This window comes from Nesoenas mayeri (genome assembly GCF_963082525.1).
Source record: "Nesoenas mayeri genome assembly, chromosome: 1".
Lineage (NCBI taxonomy): Eukaryota > Metazoa > Chordata > Aves > Columbiformes > Columbidae > Nesoenas > Nesoenas mayeri.
Window position 1 is genome coordinate 94,423,728 of NC_137541.1, and position 26,430 is coordinate 94,450,157.

The window sequence follows — 26,430 nt, forward strand, 5'->3', positions numbered from 1 at the left end:
AGACTCTATAAAGGATTGCTAGCAAACTCTTTATCTAGATTCCATGGAGAGAAACCAGGCATGGAGCATTTAAATGCTCTTATTCTTGTTTTATTCAAAATTAGGATGGCTGCCATGATTCCTCCTTCCCAGCTGCCTTCTCCTGCTGTAAGAATGGCTCAGCTGCTCATGCAGAAGCTGTTAAGCTACTGCAAATTACAGGATGCTGTGTTAAGGAAACTGAAATGAGTGCTGGTTTACCTTGCACTGGGCTGTGGAGCTTTAGCACCTGCTTCACCAGCAGCTGAGCCTTTCTTGGTCAGAGAGGAGCAAGGCAGACAGCTACTAGTACAACCAATTACAGTTTCTCCAAGCTCAGCTGTCCTTGATTGTAAATTAAAGCCATAAAACCATGCATACATAATTAAGTTCTGCAGGCCACATGATCTTTAGAGGAAACAAGCAGTGCTGCTCCTGCAGCTAATGAATAATCTCTGTGAACTTGAGTGTAAGTTTTGTATTTTGGATTTATAATACTGACCTTTGTCAACCACCCACATACACGTGGTACAGATATTTGCTATTTCTCTTCACGAGTCAATTCATAATTATCACAATTTTCTTCTACATACTACAAAACTGAGATCCTGAGGTGCCTTTAAAAAAAAAAACCTCTTAAGGCAGACAAAACCAAAGCTGTAATCAGGTTCAGAGCTCTGGCACGGCAGAAAGCATAACCATTTCTAGTAGCTCTCTTCATGGAAAAGGCTGGGTTTTTTAATTACTAAAGCTTGAAATTATGCTGATTTCATTTAGCAAAACAAATCAGAAATATTTGAAAGGACAGTCTGTTGCAAAAAAAATGGCAGGTTTCACAGGCACATCTCTTAAAACACAAGTGTAACAAACCTAGATGTATTTACTCAAAAAGTCTACAACCAATGATTTAAGGAAGTAATTTAGCACTGTTTTGTTGAAAATTTCTTAATCACATCACAAACATTTCTCATTTATTGCTTGCTTACATATTATGAAAGGAAACAGATAATTAAGACAACCAAAGGAAAAACCAACATCCCTAACAATCCTTTCAACTTTACTTTTCTCAAATTTTAACCTATTTCAAGTAAAGCTGAAGCAAAACTTGTCCTGAGATGGGCCTTAAGAATCATCAAATACAGACAGGTCATGACAAAACACACATACAAGTTCCATCAAGGATCTAACATCACCAGTTTTTCTCAGAAAGCATCCTGACAGCAACTTACAGCCGGCTGAATATGAGCCAGCAGTGTGCCTAGGTGGCCAAAAAGGCCAACAGCATCCTGGATTGTATCAGAAATAGTGTGGTCAGCAGGACTAGAGAAGTGATTGTGCCACTGCACTCAGCGCTGGTGAGGCCCCACCTCGAATCCTGTGTCTGGTTTTGGGCCCCTCACTACATGAAAGACATTGAGGTGCTGGAGTGAGTTCAGAGAAGAGCAACAAAGCTGGTGAGGGGTCTGGAGCACAAGTCTGATGAGGAGCAGCTGAGGGAACTGGGGCTGTTCAGCCTGGAGAACAGGAGGCTGAGGGGAGATCGTATTGCTGTCTACAACTACCTGAAAGGAGGTTGTAGCATGGAGGGGGTTGGTCTCTTCTCCCAATAACAAGTGATAAGAAAAGAGGAAATGGCCTCAAGTTGCACCAGAGGAGGTTTAGGTTGGATATTAGGAAAAAATTCCTCACAGAAAGGGTTGTCAGGCATTAGAACAGGCTGCCCAGGGAAGTGGTGGAGTCACCATCCCTGGAGGGGTTTAAAAAGCTGTGTATGTAGATGTGGCTCTTCAGGACATGGTTTAGACGTGGACTTGGCAGTGCTAGGTTAATGGTTGGACCTGATGATCTTAAAGGTCTTTTCTGACCTAAACAATTAAATTGTTCTGTGGGGAAGAAGAATTAAAACCAGACATGCTTCATTAACACATGGCTCTCCCATGAAGTGCCTCAGTCAAGACTTCTGACCCTGCTGCATGAAGATACATTCAGTATTTAGCATAAGAGCAGAAAACGAGGATTTTTAAATGTTCTACAGAACACAGAGGTGGAATAAAGCTTTGTGCTACTGCAGAAGTTATTGGGAAAGACTGTGAAGGTTTAGTTTAATAGAATAGGTATAGTCTGAAAGTCATTAAAGAGGAGAAGAGTATGGATTGAAACACCAGCACATGCTCATCCACATTGTTTACCTGTCAGCAGGCTCCAAAATACAGCTTTGTCTTGTCTAGCCAGCATGTTGCTCTAAAGACTGAGCAGTCTCTAGCCTTTTACTTACAGATAGTAAAGACACAGTTACCGTGCTGCAGGAGGAAAAAGCCCTGTAGCTAAGGCTGGTTCAGCGAGTGTCAGAACCACCTCTGTACTGTTTTATTCCCTTTTACAGACACAATTATTTTGTCAGTAATAACTTGGCCTTCAGTTTAAACAGGGACACAACTAATTGAAGTTCACTTTTGCCATGCAGCACCATCCAGAATAAATTACTTTTTTAATGGTTTAAGGGAACTTTCCCTTGATAACTTTGAGATGTATTCAAACATGCAGACTGAAAACAACTCAGAAGTAAACTACTTCTTGCAGGTTGATAAGAGACAAAAAAATCTACTCTGAAGTATGTGAAATTTTGACAGAAGTAAGTAAATACTTCTTTATGCAAACACTTATTTTCAAACTGATAGAATTCAGGTTCAATATACAGCTGTCCTGAAGTTCCTGGTTCTTTATGCATCAAACATTATCAGGAACTCAAATTGCTTTTAGCAATCAGATCGACTTAAGGTGCCTTAACAAAACAGAAAACTTTCATTCTAAACCAGGGATAAAAGAATGTGTTCAGCAATCTGCATTTACTAGATTTTTGACAGCATGGCTTAATCGTTGCAGCATGACAACAGTGCATCCTGTTATGAAATAAACATGATTCTCCCTAATAATAGAGAAAACCCTAGAAAATGTAATTCAGAAAGTTTTTATCAAGAGTTTTAGAACTCAAAAAAGAAAGTCAAGTGACTGCTGCTTCTTTTCCTCAACCAATTTGTTGGACCACAGCATGACTAAGTGCTAAAAGGCAGAACAACTACAACTCTGGCAATGGCATTAGCAGCCTCTTGTATACAGCTGACCTGAAGATATTTAGTTCCTCCAGCACCCAGCTTAAATATATGCTAAATATAGCCTTGGCCTTTTCTTCTGACATTAAGAGGAAATTTGTCACAGAGCTCTGTCTCACTGCTTTGAAACTCTAGCTCTAAAGGCTCAGAAATCAGTCTCTCGAGCTTTCCTAGAAGTAAGGTATTCACCAGGCTTCTTCCAAAAATTCTTTACTCTTGCTTAACACTTTGAAATTCCCTGATTGGCACAGCAACAGAAATTCACACAGTGCTTCAAATGCTACAAACTTCCCAACAAAGCTGTGCCTTAACGAGAACAACTGACTTCATGTGCCACATGTGACACGCTGAAAAATACATCATATCCAGACTTATGTGGCAACTTTATCATTGCAACAGTGAGTCCCAAAAGCTTTAAGACCACCAAATTTACTGCTTTGATATACTGTAAAAGAATAATTCATCTGGTAAAGTTCTGTCATGACATGTATAATGGCTATCAAATAACAGCCTTCCATTAGACCACAGTTTACAGTCTACAGTCCAAATACAATAGCTTAAAAGAGGGGTTTTTTTTAAATGGAGGAATTTGAATCATGTACTGCATTATCAGACATTAGAAGTGATACTGATGGTTTGAATATATGATTATTTGCATTGTACTCAGGAAGTACATTACACACTTAAAAACGAACAAAACCCAAACCTCAAACACAAAAAAAATTATCCCTATGCCAAAAACCTGGCAAATCTAAGAAGATGGACATGACATACAACAGCAGTCATAGCTGGAAAAATAATTTAATAAATTTTTCAACCCTTTGATTGTAAAAAATAATATACAGGTATTTTTTTAAAATAAAAACCCTCCATGGAAGCTGGTTCACAGCTGACAAGGCAACAACAGACCTTATAGTTTCATCTGACCTCATTAATGCAATAAACATTAGGACTCTGACGAATTAAATTCTGTTTGCACTATACTGCAAGTTTCTCTCAACTAGAAAATTATTAGTGAATAACTTAGCAAGCGTTGCAATGGACTTATAACAGTGGAAAGTTATTACTAAAAATATGTCCTGTTTCTAGCTTAAATTTATCTAGCCTCAGTTTCCAGCACCCTATTTTAAGTTTTTGTTAGACCTCTACTATTAAAATACTACTCCCTACAGTTACACCTATATTCTCTAATAAACACAGAAATGCCCTCCAAGAGCTCAGTAAGAAACCTTTGCCAATCTTTCAGTCATTCTTCTGGCTCCTCTGGTTTCTTTTCAACACTTCAACACTTTTTGAAGTGCACTGGGACAAGGTATAGATAACTATACAACTAAATCTGGCAAACAAGACAGACAGGAAAGGGAGAAGGAAGAAATGAGAAAAGCAGTGGGCAGTGAGAAAGATTACACAGGGAAAGGGTATGAATGAATAAAGGCAGACTACCAGACTAGAGCCAAAATTCTGTAATAAAAATAAAGGGTAGAAAATCCCAAAATTTTGAAGCTGGCTGAACTTCATGTGCAGCTGCACTGATCTTACTGGAAAGGGCTCTAGAGTGTTTGCAGGCTTTTTTTCTTGTTTCAAGCTACAAAGCAGATAACCTTAAGAAAACCAGGGTCATTTTACAGTATGCTCTTGAAAGCTCCTCTTTGCTCATCTTAAAAGATTATGTTGGACAACCACTTCATACACTCTCATGGAGTGTGTGATGAGGACAAAGAATCTCACAGACTCTGCATTAGCAACCTCTTGTTCACTGAACGGGAGTTACTGTTCACAAGTATAAAAGCTTCCAGAGGCTTAGATATTGCAGGCACAGCCTATAAATGCCGAAAACAGCCATTCAAAGAAGGCGATGAAGCATATTCATCTCACCATGCATGCAGATTAGTTGTCTTACTATTAAGTTAGGTTTTCAGTCACACATCACCTAGCTTCTAAATCTGAACATTACGCAGCGAACCTATAAATGATCAATTTTTATGAGAGAAAGTAAATCCAAGTAGACAGTTTCAAATTGAAAGGAAATAAAACTTACTGTAATTGGCACATCTTTTGTTCCTGAATTTAATAAATGCAGATTTAAAATTTTTGGCAGATCTGTTAAAGAACAAAAAACATACCTGGCTATTAGGCCATCTTAACAGAAGAACCTTATACAAAATCATCTGCACTAGCTGGTTTCTCATACAAATCCACTGTTGTTTAGTGTTTACAAGTTACACTAACATGACAGTACAGCCAGTCAAAAACCGCTAGTCCCAATAATATGACACACTTAAAAACTGCATTTTTGTTTATTAGTAGGTATTACATGCTTCAGCTAACTGCTCGTATTTCTAACACATTAAGAAATGAACAGGCTAAAAATCCTACCATGAATGATTTTGCCAGATGCATCAATATTCAGCAAAAACTCATCTTATTTAAAAATCTTTACATGTTAAGTAAGTTGTGTGGAAAAGGACTTTTGAAGCTACCTTTTTTAGTTCAGAGAAGATATATACTGTTCTTCTTCACTAAGAAGTCCCTTCTACAGTTTCAAAAGATATCTTCTATTTTACTACTTTCTGCCATATATATGATGTTTTAAAAATTTCACTAAACAATATTAATTTAAAATGTAAAATGTTAGGCACAAATGTGTAAGTGGCACTTCAAAAAAAAAAGATCTTATCATAAGCAACAAATTCGATTTGCACACTCTCACTATTCCATGTGTTTGAAAATTGTTTAAACTTCTGCAGTTGTAAAGCAATGTTTCAAAACAAGTTCACAGATTAAGTAAACTGGCAATGGCTTTCAGACTAAGCCATGCAAAACTGTGTAAGACTAATGTTATTTCTGGACTTATAACTGGATGTGCAGGGTGCTGTTTACTTGTACACATCTCAGTTATATTTGCAGGTGAATATATCTGTGCACCATTGTACACATTGTTACCCTGCTTTTGAAACCCTGGCTTTTAAAAAGCATCAATTCCACAAGCAACCCTGAACAGCACAAAGAGAAATGGGCTTTCCCCTCCCCACCTTACTCCTTATAAGTACACTTCGAGATCTTAAGTATAATTTACCTTGTGTTCGTAGTGTACCAAAATCTAGCATTTCTGTTGATGAATAGATTCCTGGTGCTTCAAGAAAAAAAAAAAAAGAAGTCACCATTTTCTAATATATTAAAGTTAATTAAGCTGAATAACAAAAACAACAACAAAACCAACAACAATCAATAAAAAAAAACCCACACCACCACTTTTCTACAAACCTGTTGTAACTTCTACTTCAACAGGGAGAATGATAAATTCTGTATTGTCTGAGGCATTTGTTTTTATTCTAATGAAGGCTGTATGATTATCTGCTTCTCTTGAAGAAAAGCTGGCTCTCATCACTCCTTTTGTTTCATAGGGAGGTATTTCCTGATAAATAATCAAAGCACATCTATGAGAGTGCAGTCATTACAAAAAAAGCTGCCACATCAAAAAAATACAATAGAAGCATTGAGTATAATTGTATTAAGAGAAAAAGCTGCCATAGCAGTAAGAGAGAGGCTGCATGTTATTAAAATTACCATTAAACTCAGCAAGGATAGTCGTAATCATCTAATATGACACTGATTAAAAATAGGTATATGCAAGAAGACCTTCATGTCCCATTTGATTAAGTTTTATGTATTTAAATTGTGGTAAGATGACAGACTAAATTGTCAGAATCTACCAATAAACAAAATCTATTCATAAAAATATTGAGTGCAGTAACATCAAACATTGGTTTTATATATTCTAATTGTTGGGGTTTTTTTTCCTCCAAAGCATACATAAGGCATTCAGTTTTGGTGCTGAACACAAATTGAAACAGTGCAGAACTGCAAGGAGACAGAAGTTTGTGGAGGTACAGGTTTGTAAGCCAACAAACAAGTTTCTGTACATAGCCTACTCCATCAGTTCCAATCCATCAGTTCAGGGTTTCAAAGACAACTTTTTCTGTATTTGCTGGATGCAGCTGCAGCCCAAGACTAGCTTCAGAACAAGAGCTGACATACTGACACTGCATATTCTTCTGTTTTCGCACTTATTCACAGACTATGTAATGCAGCAGTTCATTAATGTTTCAGAGGATGTGATGTGACTCTTCCCTATGTGTAACCAGGGATCCAAGGTTTGTCAGATCCCTGAAGTTACTCTCAACAGTGATTACAAAAACACTTCTGCGTATGCAGACTCCTTCAATCAACCATCCAAACATTTGGCATCAAAACAATTTTAGGCAATGATGCACATCCTTATGTCAAAGTATAATCACCACATTTCAAATAATTTCTTCTGCTTTGCAGCTTTTTCTAACTGCAGTGCAGCTCTGGACATCGCCAATATGACATATCTGGAAGTTTCTTCCTACTGGTTTAATTTCTTCTAGTTGCCTTATTGTTTCAAAATACCAGTGGCTGATATGTAAAAGAAGAGGATTGGTGCTGACTAGTATTAGCCTAACTGCCTTTCCACACAATACACTGGAAGCTTTCACATGCAAGTCATCATTGCTTGAACTGGCAACCTGGCCTAGAGAAGCTGAAAAGCTACATGCTTGAGAAACAGAACTAGAAATAAGCCTGACATTTAAAAACCCTCTATTCTTTTGTTTGTGGCTCTGACATGTTTGTTACCTACCTACTAATGGCTACAGAATTCAACATTGGCCTTCAGTTCTTTTCAGAACAAGTAACGGGCTACCTTTAGAAGCGATGCCATTAGACTAAAATGGTGTCAAAACATTAGGGATTTCATGTTTTCAAATCCATTTTAATGTTTACATCCAACCCTCAGCACGTGTTTAATCTTTCCACTGCATTTTTTAAAATGCTTGTGATCTGAATTCATACTCACTTGTCTGCAACTTTTGTATCTAAAATTAAAAGATAGTGCCATATTCCAGAAAAGACAGGAATTAAGTTCTGTGATCATCCCTCTTAACTCATTTGGAACTATCCTGGCTTTACTCACTACAGCAGATGTAACTGTCAGTGACTGTAATGATACACTTGAGGAAGACACAAGTTTTGGAGCCCAATGACTTTAAAGTCTCTCCCAGAACAGTCATCAAAAAAGGAACAATTCAAATTAGGTTTTGTATGTAGCTGGACATTACCAAGAATGTGATATAGAGCACAGAGCAAATACTTTACCTTCAGGAGGCTCCTAAATTTTATTTCACTTTAAGATGTCACTATGTGTTACTTCAAAACTCCATTAAGTGAATATCACAACAAAACAGATTTAAAGGGCCAGACCACAAGTCCATCCAACCCACTATCCTGTCTCCCCCAACAAACATCAAGAGTAAAGAGTAACTGCAGGGCATGCATGTAGGAATATTTTCCAGAACAGTTTCCAGCCACTCTCAACTCATGGATCTAGGGATTTACTGCAGCTAGACATACTGTTGATTTATTTAGTAGTCCTTAATAGATTCTTCTTCCCTGAGTTCATTCAGCTGCCTTTTCAAGTCATGTACACATCCATAACAATTTGCAGGAAGGACTTCTTCCGTTTTTTAAAAAAAAAACAACAAAAAACACGTACATTTTTCCAGTGGGTTAGATCCAGCTCACATGCCAACAGAGGACTGACTACATTGTCCTGAACACTCAAGCAGGTGCAATTCATTCTTACTGGGAATCATCTTGTTCCTCTCATTTCAAAAAAGCACAGCTCAATGGACATAACGTCTTGTAATTATACCTTTCCTTCAATTCCTATTACTGTACAATTAACAGACCCTGTTATAGTTTCAAATTTTTATGAGGTATTTTTAATGATTACATGACAAGAAACATAAGTTGATAAAAAAAAAACAAAACTAAAATCATATCAAAATAAAACCTCCCCAAACAAGCACAACGAAAGCTGCAAGAGATGACTGCTCACCCATAGCTTCCTTGTACCTCCTTGCTGTCCTGTTGGAAGCTCTAGATGTAGATCACCTCCACTGGAATACATTTCTACCACCTGAGGTGGATCACAGGAAGATGTCAGCACTCAACATTAAAGGGATTCTGTTTTAATTATCAGGTATTCCAGTGTGCAATGGCATGGGTTATCAACTATCTGACCATTACAGTATCTTATAAATTCACTTTCAATGAAGATATAGCCACTTGCTACTGCCACACTTTGTTTTCTGTAGCATTTCACTTTCTGTGGATCACTTAACCAAATCAAATCGCATTTATCAGAGGACTATTCAGTTACTTGTTTGGTTAGGTATAGACATCAATACTGCCTTAACATAGAAATGTTCGCCAGCGTTACACACTAGGATACATGTAAAGACAACTTACACTGTGCATAACAAGTAGAAGGAAGCTAAGAAGCATGCCTGGATTAAAAGTACAAGATCTATTCAACTTTGTTTTCTTCAGTATTTTTCCTAATTACCAGTGAAGTTTAATTATTTATTTTGCAGTAATTAAGACCATTTTATAAATGGAAATTTCCCAGTAAAGCCTCAGCTTTGCAATGAAGAGATCTGTGAGCATAATCTACAATTTCTAAAACAACTGATTTGCATTTAGACACAAAAACATTTATATAACGTGCAGGACTTGGCCTCAAATAGATTTAAAGTCCAAACAGGATTTTAAGAAGTACTAAGATAAACAAAACTTCAGTTTCATATCATAAACATATATGAGCATTTAACGGTTTTCTCTTAGGCTCACCTGCAAAGGTTCACTGTGAGGGTTATGTATATTTATTATAGGAGAAAAACTGCTATTTACAGGAACTCGTGCCCCAATAAATGGGCGCAACCGATAGGGGTTCGGTACTCCAATGCCAAACACCTAGTTCAGAAAAAGAAAAACAAGCTTAAGTAGCTGCACAGTCCAACATGTGTGTGCCAATTTTAGTAATCTTCCAAGTACTCTTTTCAATTAATTTTGAAGTATGCTTCTAAATGAATATTTAAAAGCAGTATCATGCTAAAGCACAGAAATAAAGAAACTGGTTTAGTATGCTGGTAAAGGGTATTTCTCATAGCTGCTACTACTTACACTGACATATTTAGAACACAGGAAGTCAAAATACCGTCTTTTTCTAATATTCTGAAACCCTAGATACCAGCTAAAGGTTAAAAAGATGTGAAATATCCTTTAATCATACCCTTACAGAACAGACTATCCATATGGGAAACATTTTTGTTGTTGTTTTCAAAACATTGCCATGGTAAGAGCAATTTTCTTTCAACAAGAGCATTTCTCTCATTTTTCAGACTCTCTCATCTGTCTGGTTTATCTTTCTGAATCTCAAGTGAGCAATTTTTTGCCAGCTTAACAACTAACATTGTCCTGTCCCTGGATCAAATGAGTACAGAGCTAAAGAATGAGCTAGATCGCTACAATGAGCCACTAAAACGACACACACATGACAGATGTTGGGAGGATTTTAAACCCTGCATAAATTCATCGATCTGGTTTACAGTACTGCCCTACAGATATTTACAATGAGATACCTCTGTGTTACAACAAGCAACAGGGATGAAAACTTCAACTGGCCTGATCAAAAAAACCTTTTGTGCAAATATTCTTGGATAGCTCAGCATGCCATAATAGATGCTGCTCTAGTTGATTCCCACTCCACAACTTCTTCTGAAAGAGTAATTCTCTTACCTGATAAGTAAATACCCCATGATTGGAAGTGTTAATAAATAAAGTATTCTCTACATTTCCCACTACTCTTGCGAGGAAAACTACATCAAAGGACGTATTCCCTCCTGGAAGAATTTTCTGGAAAAAAATAAAAGCAAGCAAGCAGAGGAATAAGCAAAACTGTTTAGTGAAGACATTCCACCCTGCAGATGAACAGTAGTCTTTGCACTAGAGAAAATCTCCATCTGCTCGTTATGGAAAACTGAAGTTAGATACTCCACTGCAGATTTCGAGAGAGAGAAGAAAAAAAAAAAAAATAGAGGTTTTAGACAAAAAAAAAAAAGCCAGTATTTTACAACTATTATGCAGTGCAGAATGACATTTAATTGGATTTTTATGTTGAATTCTGAACTCAAGAGTTCTCACTGGAGAAAGGCAATTACTACAAGACTGATATAAGTGAGACACGTTGCTTATAGACAGGTTTTCTAAAGTGTTTACATGGTCTCTGCTAAGCCACAGGCCCTGCAAACAAAACTGAAACTAGAGGACTATATCTAACAGTAATGTCTCTAAGAGCTAAAAAGCATAGTGTCAGCAGAGTTTACTTGGGTTCCTGTAACACAATTGCAGTAGTTTTAAGTGTATTGGAGTGACTGCTTCACATTAATACAGCTCCACCGGAATTACAATTTTCAGAAAAGTTATAGGAACAGCTTGCTCCTGTATGTGTTCTAAGACAATGTACATTTAGTCACTTCAGCAAAGGAGATTTGCTGTTAAGCCAGCAGTTACAGTATATACCAGCATAGTTGGAACTCCTATGCAGTATTTTACTCCTTCTCTTCTAGGAGAGTTTACATGTGTTTCTGTGCTCAGTTCAAATTTGCTTGGTAACTGGTATAAGATCAAGAAATGCAGTAGCTCATTTAACAAGCTCCTACTATTTGGGGTAGGGAGGAGGAACAAAAAGCTCATTTTTGAGAAAACAGAATAACTTACCCGGTTTTGAAAAAATGATGCATGAAAATGTGACGTTGTAGCAGATATTGATACTAATGTAATTGTTTCTTCTGAGCTAGGGTTATGTAGGTAAACTTTTTCCATTTTTGGCATTCCAACTGGCCTGTCAGAGAGAATATTTTCAAAATGTTAGAATGTGAGAAAAAGTAGTATTGGGCTTTGTCTCATTAAACCAGATAGGAATGTAACAGTGATGAGCACTGACAATAAAACTTTGCATTAAATGTTTTTAAAGTATCATATGTAAATTCTACCTTGAAGAATTACTTCATTAACATATTTTCCATTATTTTATTGATTGCTTTTCCTGAAGGGTTACCTAACATTGTATCAACCTCTAAAATGACACCTATCCAAAATGAAATTCTATTTTTCAGGTTTTTACTTCAGAATCAGAAGAGGCTACGTTTCCTATTACTGTGCTAGAACCTCTAAATATTTATTTCAAGAAAGGCTGTACCACAGTAACTTAAAATAAACAGAACACACCCTAGACAAAAGTCTAAGCACAAATTTTCCTGCTAGATTGTAAGTATTCTTATCCAGAATCCAGAATTTTTCTGGTATTATATTTTATAATGTGCTCTACAGAATTAAGTACACAGACATATGCAGCAAAAAACTGTTTTATTTGTATATTGCACTCGAATTCATACCTTAAGGAAAAAAATAAGAAATGCTTGAGAGAAATCCTTGAATTTAAGAAGTCTGTAACACAGAAGTCAAACACTTAAACATCAACGCACTTTTTCAGTAACAATACATGCTAACAATTTATTTCACAGAAGCTTTAGTCTTGTTTCTTTCTGCTTACAACAGCTGATGTGAAAATAAATACTTTGGTTTCCCCATTTATTTTTCAGACTTTGGTATCTCTTCAGAATTGTTCTCATGCGTTTTAACACACACGTGTTAAGCATTAGCACCAAAGTGCTAATAAAGTGTAGATTACAATTTACTCCAAATTAAATTTTTGAATTCAAAACAGTTAACTTTCAAGCTACACGTATTCCATGTAGCACTCCTACCCATGCCACTCACTCCGAACACCGCAAGGACCACAACACTATTGATAAGAATTATTATCTGAAGTGATAAGCAGTTGCTCTGCCATTCTCAGTGAATTTAACAGGCCAAATTAACAATTGCTATTGTAGCCGCACCACAGATTTTCAGCTTGGGGGGCGTGGAGGAGGAGGGCATGTCTCAACAGACAGAGCAACATATGTTTGCTGCAAATTAAAGGTTGCCTTGGATGGAGGATTTAGTGACAGTAATCAAACTACATCACAATTTACCAAGTGACTACAGTAGCAGACAGAACCTCCTACTTATGAAACACAGGCTAAACAGACAGATGCTGAAGACTGTGATATTATTTCAAAGACACAATTATTATCCTTCAATAAACTGCATAATCACTGACAGTAGGCTACATCTGCACTCTACTACTGCAAATCTCTTCGCTTTTCTTGTTGAGTCCACCTCATTTCATGCCTCCATCAGCAAACCCTTGTTCTTGATCCCCCTTTCACTGTGGAAAAAAAAAATATCTCACTTTGACTTCTCCAGCTTAACCGGTAATGAAGACAACAACTTTTCTCCTCACTTTTTAAGACTCACACAAAACCTAACAAAACCTAACATCCGGGTTAAGCTGTATGTCACAGAGGCGAGGGGGGTTTGCATCCTGCCACACCGTAACATAAAAACACTTGTCTCTGTTGCCAGCATACACGGGGATATTAGAAAGGGAAATGGTTTATATCAGCTGTCATGTTTTACATTAACTGCTGTAACTGCTACATTGCTGATCAATGGAATCAAACAGTAAACCTATATACCTGTTCTCCCTTTGCAAGGGAAAAGCTTATCAGACTAGAGGCATCTGAATAGAGAGCCACCTTGGCAAAGTTCCTCATCTCTACCTCACCCCTCCCCCAAAATCCAAAACAACCAACAACAAGCCACAAAAGCACAACTGAGGAAAGCGTTTGCTGATACAGAGTTACCCAGCACCTCCTGAATTCCGAACCCACTGCTTCAAACACTCCTTCACTGACATCAACACAGCTGGTAACTGTGAAAGGCACAAGCAAGCTCTTATAACAGTCTGCAATTTCACAGTGAATTTGTTTAGAGAAAAGTGGTCATGCCTTAAACAAGCACTTTCTGATCCTACCAACACATCCACCAAACAAACAAAATAGGAAAACAGTCCAACTCCTCCAACACTGAAGAAAGCTCTTTCAGTCTCTCCTGAGGATCACCTGTCTGTCCCCTGGTTCTCACTGCAAACTTCTCCTCAATGGAAGACATGCTCCCAGCACCTTGCTGCAACTCTTTCGCTTGCCACAGTGCGGTTTCTGGGTGCTTCTCTTCCCCAGAGCACATTCAGTAGCTCCCCAAGAAGGGGAAACCATCCTCCTTCTCTATTACTATGGACTCAAACCAGTCTTCATAAGACAGGCTTAAGAGACGAATACGAGACTAAAGCAGAACAGTTTCTGCCAACACCAACAGCAGGAAGCAAGAGAAGGTGAAGTATTACATTACATAAGCACTGTATTACATGTGAGCAAATGACATGACTAGCACATCACCTGTGGTGTCTACAGAAATTCAGCTGTGTACTGAAAACATGAAAGTTGACTTAAGTGACACTTTTTATGATACATAATGTAAGAAACACCACAAAGCCAAGAAAACCATATTGAATGAACTGGTAACACTGAAGTGCCAGCCTATTCCTTCCAGAAATGTAGTTTGGAAGTAAAACCCATTATCCCAGGAAATGTTTCAAATCTTAGCAATGTTTTAAAAAGGCCTTCACGCTTTTCCAGTTCTGAAAAGACAGGAACGTAGAAATATATTTGATAGACTAATGCCTATAAAAACAACTAGTAGGGAGGCAGCCCTCACAGCCATCACATAGTTCACTAACTTCAGATTCCAGACTAAACCACCAGAGTATGATCATAGGTGATAAAGGCAGAAGTCAGTAAAAAGGAATTCTGTTGCTAGGACTACATTTTATATTACTATTTTGTTGACATTCTGGTTTTGCTACAATAAGTCCAGTATTATGTTTTGCTCAGATACAGGTTTCCTTATATTCAAGCTTGATGTTAGCCAAATCTACAGAAATAGGACAAACCTCACTTATTTTTTTTTCTGCCATCAGACATGGTAAAATCCAGGTAAAGCAGTGTGCACCAGACATCTTTAATGCACCTACATCTAAAGGAATAATCACATAAGGGATGCTCTCCAGGCTGTGGATTACCAAGCCACAATGACCTGCACAATATAACCCCTGGTGCCAAATTTTACAGCAGAATCTCCTGGAGCAGTCACAGCTAGCACTTGCCACTGCAAGAAGCTGGTACAGAGACACACCTTCAGGCAGACACGACCTGTCAAAGCATGTAAAATTTTGTTCCTGATCTTTTGTTCCTGCATAATTACACTGATAAAAAGCAGATAGCACAACCTAGATGAAAAGATGGTAACTAACAAGGGCGAGGTGCCTGTTCAAATGGGTAAAGAGGTCGGTGTTCACATTCTTTACTGCTGCAACTCAACTCTTTCTGAAGTCTGAGTTAGTATCTGCAGTGTATTCTAAGTATGCCCCCTATAATGGAATTAATTGCTGTTCTAGGGATGAAGAGGCAGAGTCTTTTAACAAAGGAAATGAGTTCCTGGAAAAAATTTGTGAGATGAGTCCTTGAGTTACTGGTTCAAACTTAACTTGCAAAAATATCTTGATGCTCACTCCGAAGCAAATATGCCCTTTTAAAAGAGTAATTACATTTTTTCTTACTGCATGTAGAAACCTCTGTAAAATACTAATTTGATTTATGAAAACTGATGCAAATCTTCTCCTGAAAAGCAAAGGAAATCTGTTCTTCCTCATCCATCTCCTTTCTAATGAGACTGGAGAGCAAACGGAAGTCAATCAAAAGCTTCCCATGTAGATTTTTGGAATGCTGGGAATATAGATAAATACACCCGAGATTCAATTCAGGTAAATTCCTCATGAATTTGAGAGTTTAACAAATATGTCTTTCCCTAAGTATTTTTTTTCTTTTCGCATCTTTGGCAACTGTTGAAACAACTGAAAACTAGCTGTCGCACAGCATATCAAAAGTTTCACGTGCATTAAATCAGGATCCTGTGTCAGATAGGCGTGAATAGCAGATGTAGAAAGCATAAAAAGACAGAGGCCTAGAAAACTCTCCTAGCCTCTCAATACACACACCTTGGCAACTTCCTAAACCAATGCAAATGGTTCTCCAGTCAGAAGATCAAAGAGAGTGAGCTCTAACAAGCAGAATTTTGGTGTTGACTTGTAATGCATCCAGCTGCTTTTAATGAAATGAACTGAGCAGGTCTTACAAAGTTACCTCCAGAGACTGGAAGGAATGCCTTTTGTACCTTATTCTGAAGAAAGCGCTAGTTTCTTTCGTAAAGGAAGCCTGCACGAGCTACAAGACTGGAGGATTAGTGACTAGAGCATTATTTCCGTTTCACATTAAACTGTATGTGTCACTGGCCGGGTGACACAGGCAAGTTGCTGCTTTAACTGAAATTACAGTAACTGAAGCACATAAGTTTGAGAATGCAAATGTGTCTCTAATTCAGAAAAGCAGAAGAAAACAGAAGTTGCTTTTGTTTGGTTGGGTCTTTTGTTGGTTGGCTGGTTGGGTTTGGTTGTTTTTTATGTGTGTTTTTTGTTTTGTTTGTTTTGTTGTAGTTTTGGTTTTATTTTTTTGTATATGTACTATCCTATAGAGCAATTGTTTCTCAGCTTCCAGATTTCACTGACATTTAGCAAACCAAGAAAATACTTTTATATCACACTAAGCAAAAAGTTAGTGTCCATGTAGCACATTAAAAGGAGCAAATGCCTCATTTTATGTTAGGAATCTAACTTAGATCCCACACAACAAATCATACCTTTTCAAAAAAATTAGCAAAACCACATTTAAAACACACCAGTAGTAGAGTCTTATCCAATTATGTCACCAACTGTGATTTGAATGCATCTAAGAGTGTAATAACTATTATTTGCTTTGGCAGCATTTTGCAGTCTAGCATGATATGAGAACAAAACCAGAGGTCGATCTGGACTAAGCGTCAATTTACTGTCAACAGTTTCTTACATTTAAAAAACTCCAAGGGAAATGAAAATTTCATTTTGCAGCATTAAAAAAAAAAAAAAAATCCAATAACCTCAAACTCCCACATATTAGAAGTGTATCAAATGTACTGTATAAACATTTGGCTGCACATTATAGGCACCTATAAAGGTCCCTTCACCATTGTAAATATACTTGTTTAAAATGTAAGAAAACTAGCGATTTGGATGAACTCTGTAGTTGCTAAAATTCTCTACTATTTACTGTTAAGAGATTAGAGTTCTTGGAGAAAATAGACTGATTTGCAACATTTGCCATCCTCTTATGTTACTTCAAGTAACATGACATCTGAAGACCTGCAAGAAGGTCTCAAATACTTAAACATTACCAAGCAATCGCTTTCAAGGCCAGCTCAAGTTTTCATAGAATAACCTGACAAATACTAGAGCTCACAAAGAAGAAACATGAAAATGTTCAAAGAAATGCAAAATGAGATTGTTTATCAACAGAAAACTGAAAGACAAATTATCAGAACACTGTCCTATCAACAAGACATCTTTGTGTAGAGAATGGGACCTTGCTCAAACGGAGTGAAGCAAGAACCACAATCCACCACAGAAGCATATGGGGATCAACAATCAAAATATTACTTTTGCCAAAAGCATCATTTCATACATTACCAGTCATTTCTATGAAGCAAGGGATGTCAACTTGAGCTTTAAATTAACTCCACATTCTAAAATTTTGATGGTAAGCAGTCCCGGCCCATATTAGTGTCCTAAAATACTCAAAACCCAAGTGCTCCACTACCAAAAGCTATTTCTAGAAAAAATAAAAATTGTGAAGAACTTAAAAGGTTTACTTTTGACACAGTCAGAGTTTAATTAACAGAGATGAGGGCAATGTATATATCAAGATCTACGAGGATTCAAGTTCTCCCACGCAGCAGGCGCAAGAACTGAATACAATCTGCCCTGCAACAGTATTCTGCAGCCTTCACCCAGAGAGGCCACCTGTAAGAGCTCCAAGATGAAGAATTGTCTCAAACACAGAAAGCCATACAGGTAATGACTGTTCTGCCAAAACAGCCCCTGAGCAACCAACTCCCAAAGCTATGGAAGATGATGTAATCATTACTGTTTGTATGTTAGAACACCTCAATTATTCCATTCCAATTTAACAACAGGGAGAGTAACAGATTAAACAAGAGATTATAAGGAACAGAACACAGCTAAGAAGAAAAGCAGCTAGCTGTGGAGCTGGTTCTGGGAGGAGGGTTTTTTTGGCTTGTTTGTTTTCTTTAAAGCCCCTAATCTCCAATATCCAACATGTTGCAGATTTCTTTTCCCAGAGGAAGGCTGGTGTAGCTTCAGAAACACAAGCAGGAGGCCTTCACATTATATAACCAAATGGGTATTCCACTTAGTCTAAACAATCCCCTGGAGCCCTGATATGGGAGAACCTGCCTCAGTTCCACCCCATTCCCGAAGGCTTAATGTATACAGAGAACATATTTGCATATCTCAACATATAGCATACATTTCCTTTGATAAACGTGAGATTAACTGGACTGCCTTCAGAGTGGTAGAGTATCATGGTGTTTATTTTATATTAAAACAGCATTAAAAAACCCCAAACTGTTATAAACCAGAAGTATAAGGCTATTGTAATCTCACCTCTAAGTAGAAGACAGGAAGCACATTTAAAGCACCTATTTATCAAGTTCATACTGATTTTGATGTTCTGAGATCCCTAGATAAAATAACTTCTAATAAATATTATTCCTGCTCAAGTTGGCATGTTTTTGAAACATCTGATTAAACCCACACACTTTTAGCAGACCAAAAATGCCACAGGAAGGATGGGCTAGCTTACAATTGAAGTTAAATATTGCACCTTTCTCTAGCCTTGGAATGATACATATTGATACCTCAGCATAAACATGAACTTTGAACAAGCTTGCTCTACTAAATGCTATGCGCTACCTATAAACAAAACACTGTTTAGGTATGATACTTACGCAGAAACTAAATATGCATTTATGTCTTTCCTAAAATCCATTATTAACAAAGAAAGAAAAGCCAGAATTTGAATGTGAAAACCCTATCCATTTTAAAAGGCAAAAAAGCCAAAAGCTTAGGTCTGCATTATTTGACTTCCAAGGTACTTGGCACCTGCTGTTTGTTCTCACCATAAGGTTGAGTTACTCGGCATTTCTCAGTTGGTTCCTTTTCACTTAAATGCCTAAGTACTGATTTCAACCTGAACTTTGGGGCTCCATATCTAAACCTTTTCTAAAACTGTTTTTGACTTCTTAATGAAGTTATAATAAATCAGAAGACAATTTCCGGCTAAGATTACAAACTAAACTACAACAGATAAATTAATTGCCATATGCTGTTAGAAAAAAAAATAAATAAACAGAAGACTTAATGAACAAGATCTAACACAGAGATTCCCTATTTTAACTGACAGAAGGCAGCCAACCCCCTGTGCAGTTCTGCATTTATTGTACAGAACCCTTCCTAAGTAAAAGATTTGTATCACTTTAACAGTGTACTAGATTGACATTATTTCTTCAATGCTTTCTGCTCTAACAAGAACAGCTTACATAAAAAGCCAAAATATAATGAAGAACAGCTTAAAGTATTTATAATACTGTTTAAGATCTATATTTAGCAAGAGGGGAAAAAAAAAGTCAGCTTCGGAATTTCACAAAGCAAAGAAGCACATGCAGCCTTATTCAGATAAGCACGCAAAGTACAGACAACCTTTAAAAGCAAGATATTTCAGAGCACATAAACAAATCACTTTATTAGTTTTAGGAAAAGGTATATAAAATACATTTCAAATGTCAAATTCTGTAGCTAGAGAAAATAACTTAAAACCAAATCAACAGGTAAGTTTACAGTAACTCTAACAAAGAACAAACTGCTCTACAAGTTTGTGTTTGTATTGCACTTACCAGTATAATTTGTTAACTATAACCTGGTTTGGTTATAGGGAGAGATGCAGTAGACCAGGGCTTATCATTATGTATTTATTCAATTTAGAAGCTCAATATCCTCTTACCTAGGACTAGTTACATTACACAAAACAAAACAACACAACATAAAACATAAAAAGCTTGAGGTTCTGAAATTCTGAAGGAATAAGGAAGAGAGGACAGAGTTATTTATGATGTCTTTACTCAGAAATCAAAGTTACAATTTTGTTAGACTGTGCACAAATGAATTCTGTACAATGATGCATTTTCATATAGCTTTGCTATTTAGTGGCATTGTGTTTGGCTTTTTGTATAAAGGTTAGTCCTGGAAAACTACTCTGCACAGACAATACACAGCTACAGCCTCTCTTTCAGGAACACAGAAGTATATATACACCATATCAAAACACAGGGGATTCCATGAACATCTCTGTGGTCACCACACTGTACAATGGTCTTTCCTATAGTGAAGGGGTACTATAGGTTTATTAATAATCTGTGGTTTATCTGTAAATAAAGCAGCCTCTCATTAAGTAGCAGTGCTGGCTGAGGATGGGGGAAGCAATGCTGTGCTAAGGCACACCTGGGCTATTTTCTTCTTTCCAGGTTGAACTGTTGACAAAATGTTTGAAAGGTCCTCACTGCAGTTTATGTCATGTCAAAGTGCCAATAATGCACAGAGGCTGCATCCATGTACACCAACTCCAGAACTCATTTTGACTGTTAACAAGAGAATGATTGTAGCTACCTATACCAAATAACCAGTTACTGGTAAGAAAAGCGAAGACTGAATCACTTTTCGGATTACGAACAGGTGTATTGAAATTGTTAAACTTCCTTCCTCCTTCCTTTCTTATATCTCCTCAAGAACTCATAGGTAAGTTTGCTGTAAACCATTACATTCAGCCACTGAGATGCAAACCAGCAACCACCTGCAAGGCAGAGCACTGAGCTAGGTTCCTGGAGGCTGTTTGTTCTCTTTGAGGCTGTATTTTCATAACTCTACATTGCTGTTCTAATAACTGCAGACACACTGACAAAGTTTTTTTGCCACCAAAGCAATAGTGAAATGGACATGCTAGAGCAGATGCTCTCTGACACGGGTTACATAAAAGCAGAAAGGTAATCTCATTTCAGCACATTAAGTTCCAGCCTGCAGAGTAACTGTTCAAGTACCTAAGAAGTAAGTACAAGTACCTATGCTACCAAAACCATAGCAGCTGAAAGGTCACTATATGATGTCTATGGCTGAGTACACCAGCTCTCTGGAACAAGTAGGTCAACCACACTTAGGGGCAATCTATCAATGCCATTTAAATATACAATCTTCTCCATCAGTTTTAAATGCTCTTGAGATTTCGTTTGTTTCTTCTTTTCTAACTAAACAGATGAAAAGACTTTTCAACTTACTGTTCATGGAAATCCAGCATTGGTGGCTCAAACCGGAGAGGTCGGCAATTTCCCCGATATAGGGATACACTGCAAGAAAAATGAAAATTCTGTAAAACATACTGTTAAATGATAAATTTTTGCTCCCTTTCCATCACAAAGTGTCCTTTCTTATAAAAATATCCATTAAAGCTAATAATAGAGCAATTAATTCACAAGAAGATGGCCTGACAAACTTGCCCAGAATACAGTAATTTTACTAGCCACTTGCATGATTATGTGGTGTCTCCAAAAAAATTATGCAAGTGTACGTATCTTGGAAACTGGCATAACTGAACTGTTAGTTTTACTCTACATAGTGATGGCTAAGTGAAACTGTAAGCTAAATAGGTTTATATCATCTTTCATAGCAATGTGAAATGGCCTTTCATAGCAAGAGGAAGTGGCCTCAAGTTGTGCCAGGGGAGGTTTAGATTGAACATCAGGAAAAATTGGTTATTAGGAAAAATTTATTAGCAGAAAGGGTTGTTGGTCATTGGAACAGGCTGCCCAGGGAAGTGGTGGAGTCACTATCCCTGGAGGGGTTTAAAAGGCATTTAGACAAGGTTCTTAGATATATGGTTTAGTGCTAGAGTTAGGTTATAGACTCGACGATCCTGATGGTCTTTTCCAACCCAAATGATTCTATGATTCTAATATCCTAATATCCAAACATCCTCCTCAATGTAAAACAGTAATTTATATACACCATCATGAGTTTCTCTAGCTAAATCTATACTAGTAAATAAACCATCTTGGACCCATTTGATGCTACTGAGGCCACATGGAAGAAAATAGCTGATGTCTTTACTATTAAAAACTCATGATCTCCAGAAGATTGTGATTCTGCTCTGGAAGCATTCCTTAGCTTTGCCTATATTAACCTCCCACTGGACACTCTAGTAGGTGAAGACTAAAATTTAAAATACCACTTGAACAGTCCAGCAGTGAAGACAACAAAGTATCTGGAAACATTCTCTACTACTGTTTATATTACCAGTACAGTTAAATATAGCACAAACGACAACCCATAAGATAATGTACAAGAAAAAATACAAAACAGTTTCATTGACTGAAACATTTTCTTATTCAGAATGATGTGATTATGACCACACATTAGTATCACTGTAATTCAGTAATGCTTTATTTTGGGTTGAGTAAAAATATATTCACACAATAAAACATAAAACAGGGAGACAATAAAATAAAATAAATAAACAGAAAAGGCTAGAGAATGGCTCAAGACCAATGGCTTCCTTTTTTCTCTAAATACTTTTTATTTTCATATAAAAATAGCACTCTTGTTTTATACCCTTGTTTTCTGACTTTGTATCAATCCTAGATGCCCAAAGAGAGAGTTGCAGTCACGTGTCTTGGGTAAGCAAAGCTGCTCCATAAGCCCAGCCAGGGCAGCAGAACCCCCCAGTTCTGCCTCAACAGAGGGAGAAGCCAGGAGCTGGAAGATGCCCTTGGCCAGGTTTGTGTGGCTCACCTTATGAAAACTGAGGCCTTGAAAACTCAATCTAATTCCAAGCAACATACTTCCAGGAAATTATTTATCAAATTCAGATGTCTTTCTGTCCTCCAGAACCACTTCAACAAAGAAGCTATCACAGGAGTAAAAATTTAAGAACAGGGTAGGAAAACTATATTCTGTAATAGCAGAGATCTAGGCAATGACAACACTATAACAAATTAACAGCCTTTTTTATAAAAATGCAAAGTCTCAAAGACTCACTCTAGTACTCCACAACTGAATCTTCACACTTCAAGTATAATACATGTATAATAGGAAGATCTCTATTAATGCTAATCAATTTACAGCTCTCTTAAGCTTTGATGTCAAAGCATCTTCAATACTTCCTAGAGTTGTCATTAAAAATAGCTTTATCCACATAATAAAATGCTACTGGGGCAAGAGTAGACACAGTACAGTCAGCTTTAGTAAATACTTATATATGCATGTGTGTGTGTGCACACACACATGTGTATATATATATATATATATCACAAAACAACAGAAGTGAAGGTGTAAGACACACTAACAGGAAGAATTGTATTCGGATCTACAGATGATTACAATTCTTGCTACTACTAAGAGTAAGTGCTGTGATGAAATACAGGTGTCAAATAAGAAAGAGTTTAACCTTCTCAGGCTAAAATCAAACCTTGTGGAACAAGTACTCAAAATTAAGTTTACAAAGACACTGGACATAAGGAATAAAGTTGGAAAATTCTATTAGCGGTGATATTTTGAAAAGATAAAAAATGTTGATAATAAGTCTTCAAAGTGATCATCTTAGTTTTCAAAGTTTATGGTCCAACTTTAAAAAGACACCTAGAGTGCATTTTTAAACTGAAAACAACAAAAAGCTCAGGTTGTCAAGATAACACTAAGCAGAAACTACTCTTCTTCAATAATGATTTTTGAAATAGTTCTGTTAATTTTGTCCAATTTCAAAACTCTGAACCGTCATCCAGCACCTCTCTTTTCCATTGATAATTATTGGTAAAAGGACATACCAATACCTTTTACGAAAAAGTTATCAGAAATATTCACAGTATTTACAAATGCAATAATGAAGATCTTTATTTTGAATGCATTGAAAATACCATAAGGAGTAACTTGACCTAGCTTGAACAATCAGGACATACACAATTCTCCACATACATTAAAAGCTTAAACAACATTTTCTCAGACTGCATAGCTATCTTATCCTGGATAGCCATTTAGACAACACAGAATTTTTAAATGGAAAAGTCTGGTAAAGGCAACTACATCATAATGAATGCCAACTACTATAATAAAAGTAACAACTGTAATAAGATTTAAATGGGAACAAGTAATATTGGAATTCCCAAACTTTGCCTCCTGAAATGCCCAACATGAGTCAACTTGCAGCAGACTCAGAAAATGATGATAATGTCTGCTCTGCTAGGCACTTGCTCACTGAAGGCTGGATACACCCATGGGTAGGGCAACCTTATAGCATAATAACATTTAAGTTAATTACTATTGTATGCATGTAGAACTATGGCTCCTGATCTTATATCAGAATTTAAACATTTTTCTTTTCCTACCCCTTCAAACTTTTTAACTTTCAAAGCAAAAAAAAAAAAAAAAAGAAAAAGCAAGATGAGAAAGGACTTCTGGCATCTGCGAACAAGCTCCAGCAGGCCAAGCATTGGCCAGGAGTCATCTGAACCTGTGAAATTTCAAGAATGACTAGTTCCTGGCAATGATTCAAGATGGTCCCAACACTTTTTCCCTTCTGCAAGAATTTTGATTTTAAAAATAAGACTTGAGAGTAAAGTACACACAGTCCCTGACACAGTGATCATCCTCACTGTACCATCCATTCTGTCATCCAAGTGAGAGGGCATCAACCTCAGCTACTAACTACTGTACTGCTACTACCCAGAGGCAACCTACTACCAGATGCAATTAACTGAAATGCAACTTCATGTCTCAATAAGGTTAGTCACAGGTCTGGTTATAAAGATGGTCAAAATATCAATGCCTGGAAGGACTGCAGGTGACATGGATGTCCATCTGTGTCTAAGAACACACTGCAGCACTCCTATAACGTTGTCCTGCTTATCACAGAGTACTAGGCACTCATAATTTGAAATAATCTGTGCACATCTCTGCATTTGGATGTGAAGAAAATGCCTGTCTAATATAGTATTTAAAGATTTCTGCAGAGTTTGGCAGTAACTGTTTCTCTGTATCCTCACTTTACCTTTCTAGCTGTTCTGGGATTTCTGGAGGAGGTCTGTGCTCTGCGGAATCTTATCTGTACCATCTTTAATAGCTACTGTGGAAAATTCAAATCTAGGCATTACTCTACATGTATTTTTTCCCACATTACTTTACCATTTTTTTAAAGGGTTTTATTTCCTCTCCTGTGCTGTAAATCATCGAGAAATAAAGACGACATTAAGCTGTCAAATAGCAAGAGATCTCATTATTTTATTTAGTAATACAAACTCTTAGAAAGCCACAACTTTGTTATTTCTATTACTACAAAATCGAATGGAAGTGTGTCCAAAAATAACCATGTGAACTTTAAAAATCATAAATAGGCAAATACATCACAGTGGCTATTTTTTGTGCCAGAATGTCCTTGAAAGAGCCACCTCAAAGACAGAATATTTTTGGTTAAAAAAGTTAATAACCCATCATATTTCCCTGAGTGCATCCATGACCCGTTCAGATTTTAAAATAAGGCTGAGCTGCATATATCAGAAAATGTATTTAAATTTTTATAGTTTAAATTATTTTAGAAATATGGATATGAAAACACAGTCTCACTGAGAAAATGAATTCCCACAAAACATTTGATGACCGGTATCTGGCAGTAACCACTGCTGGAAGTGCAGATGAAGAAAACAACTAGCAACAAAAGTCTTTCATTAACTACACCCAGCTAGTGGTTGGCTCAGTTATGCCAACATTAACCTTGTATTGGCAAAACATACTCATGATACCAGACCTTAAACTTCAAAGCCAACACTTCCTGAGGCGGTTGTCTGGGGAAAGGGTGGGGAAAGAACAGGGAGAAGCTTGAATAGCACCTGACCATTGGGAAGAACAAAACAAATTAAATGGCTAGTTCATTTCCCTCCTTCCAATTAGTGTTAAAAAGCAGATCAAAGAACTGAATAAACTGTCATGATAGGGAAGAAATATCTGCAAGCTATACCAAGAAGGTGATATTATAATCTCTAATAAGGACATAAAAAACAAATCATCTAAAGAAGTTTAGTACGTGGATCAGAAACAGAGTTTTTAGCAATGCCACTGAAAAAAATCACCTCAAAAAATACTTGAAAGATCTGTGTAAAATCAATAATGAAAGCGAGAGAGAGAAACAGAGAAAGAAACATACAGACAGCAAAATTGGGTGTTTACTTTGTAATATGGCACTGAAGAGTTTGCAATGCAGATCTTTATCACACTGCAACTGAATCCCAAATAGGCTAGCACTCTGAAGTGAATAGATTATTTCTCCTGGCAAAAATCAGAGATTTTTCAAATTTGTAAACCAGTGCTTTAATAGGATACACTCTAGAACAGTGA

At 36.9% G+C, this 26,430-nt stretch overlaps 1 protein-coding gene across 5 annotated transcripts in view; it reads right to left on the bottom strand.

Moving 5' to 3' along the window:
• TMEM131 (transmembrane protein 131) overlaps positions 1–26,430 on the bottom strand; it is a 103,522-nt gene that overhangs the window by 39,635 nt on the left and 37,457 nt on the right. For 3 of the 5 annotated variants that reach the window (XM_080342585.1, XM_080342584.1, XM_080342587.1), the window contains exons 4-11: positions 21,330–21,398; positions 11,772–11,895; positions 10,791–10,907; positions 9,843–9,965; positions 9,049–9,129; positions 6,393–6,543; positions 6,205–6,261; positions 5,167–5,228 (exon numbers count right to left, since the gene is read on the bottom strand). In XM_080342585.1, coding sequence (XP_080198711.1) covers positions 5,167–5,228; positions 6,205–6,261; positions 6,393–6,543; positions 9,049–9,129; positions 9,843–9,965; positions 10,791–10,907; positions 11,772–11,895; positions 21,330–21,398 — 784 coding nt within the window. Of the gene's footprint in view, positions 1–5,166; positions 5,229–6,204; positions 6,262–6,392; positions 6,544–9,048; positions 9,130–9,842; positions 9,966–10,790; positions 10,908–11,771; positions 11,896–12,448; positions 12,501–21,329; positions 21,399–26,430 lie in introns of those variants that run through there. The other 2 variants (XM_080342586.1, XM_080342588.1) reach the window with 2 other exon arrangements.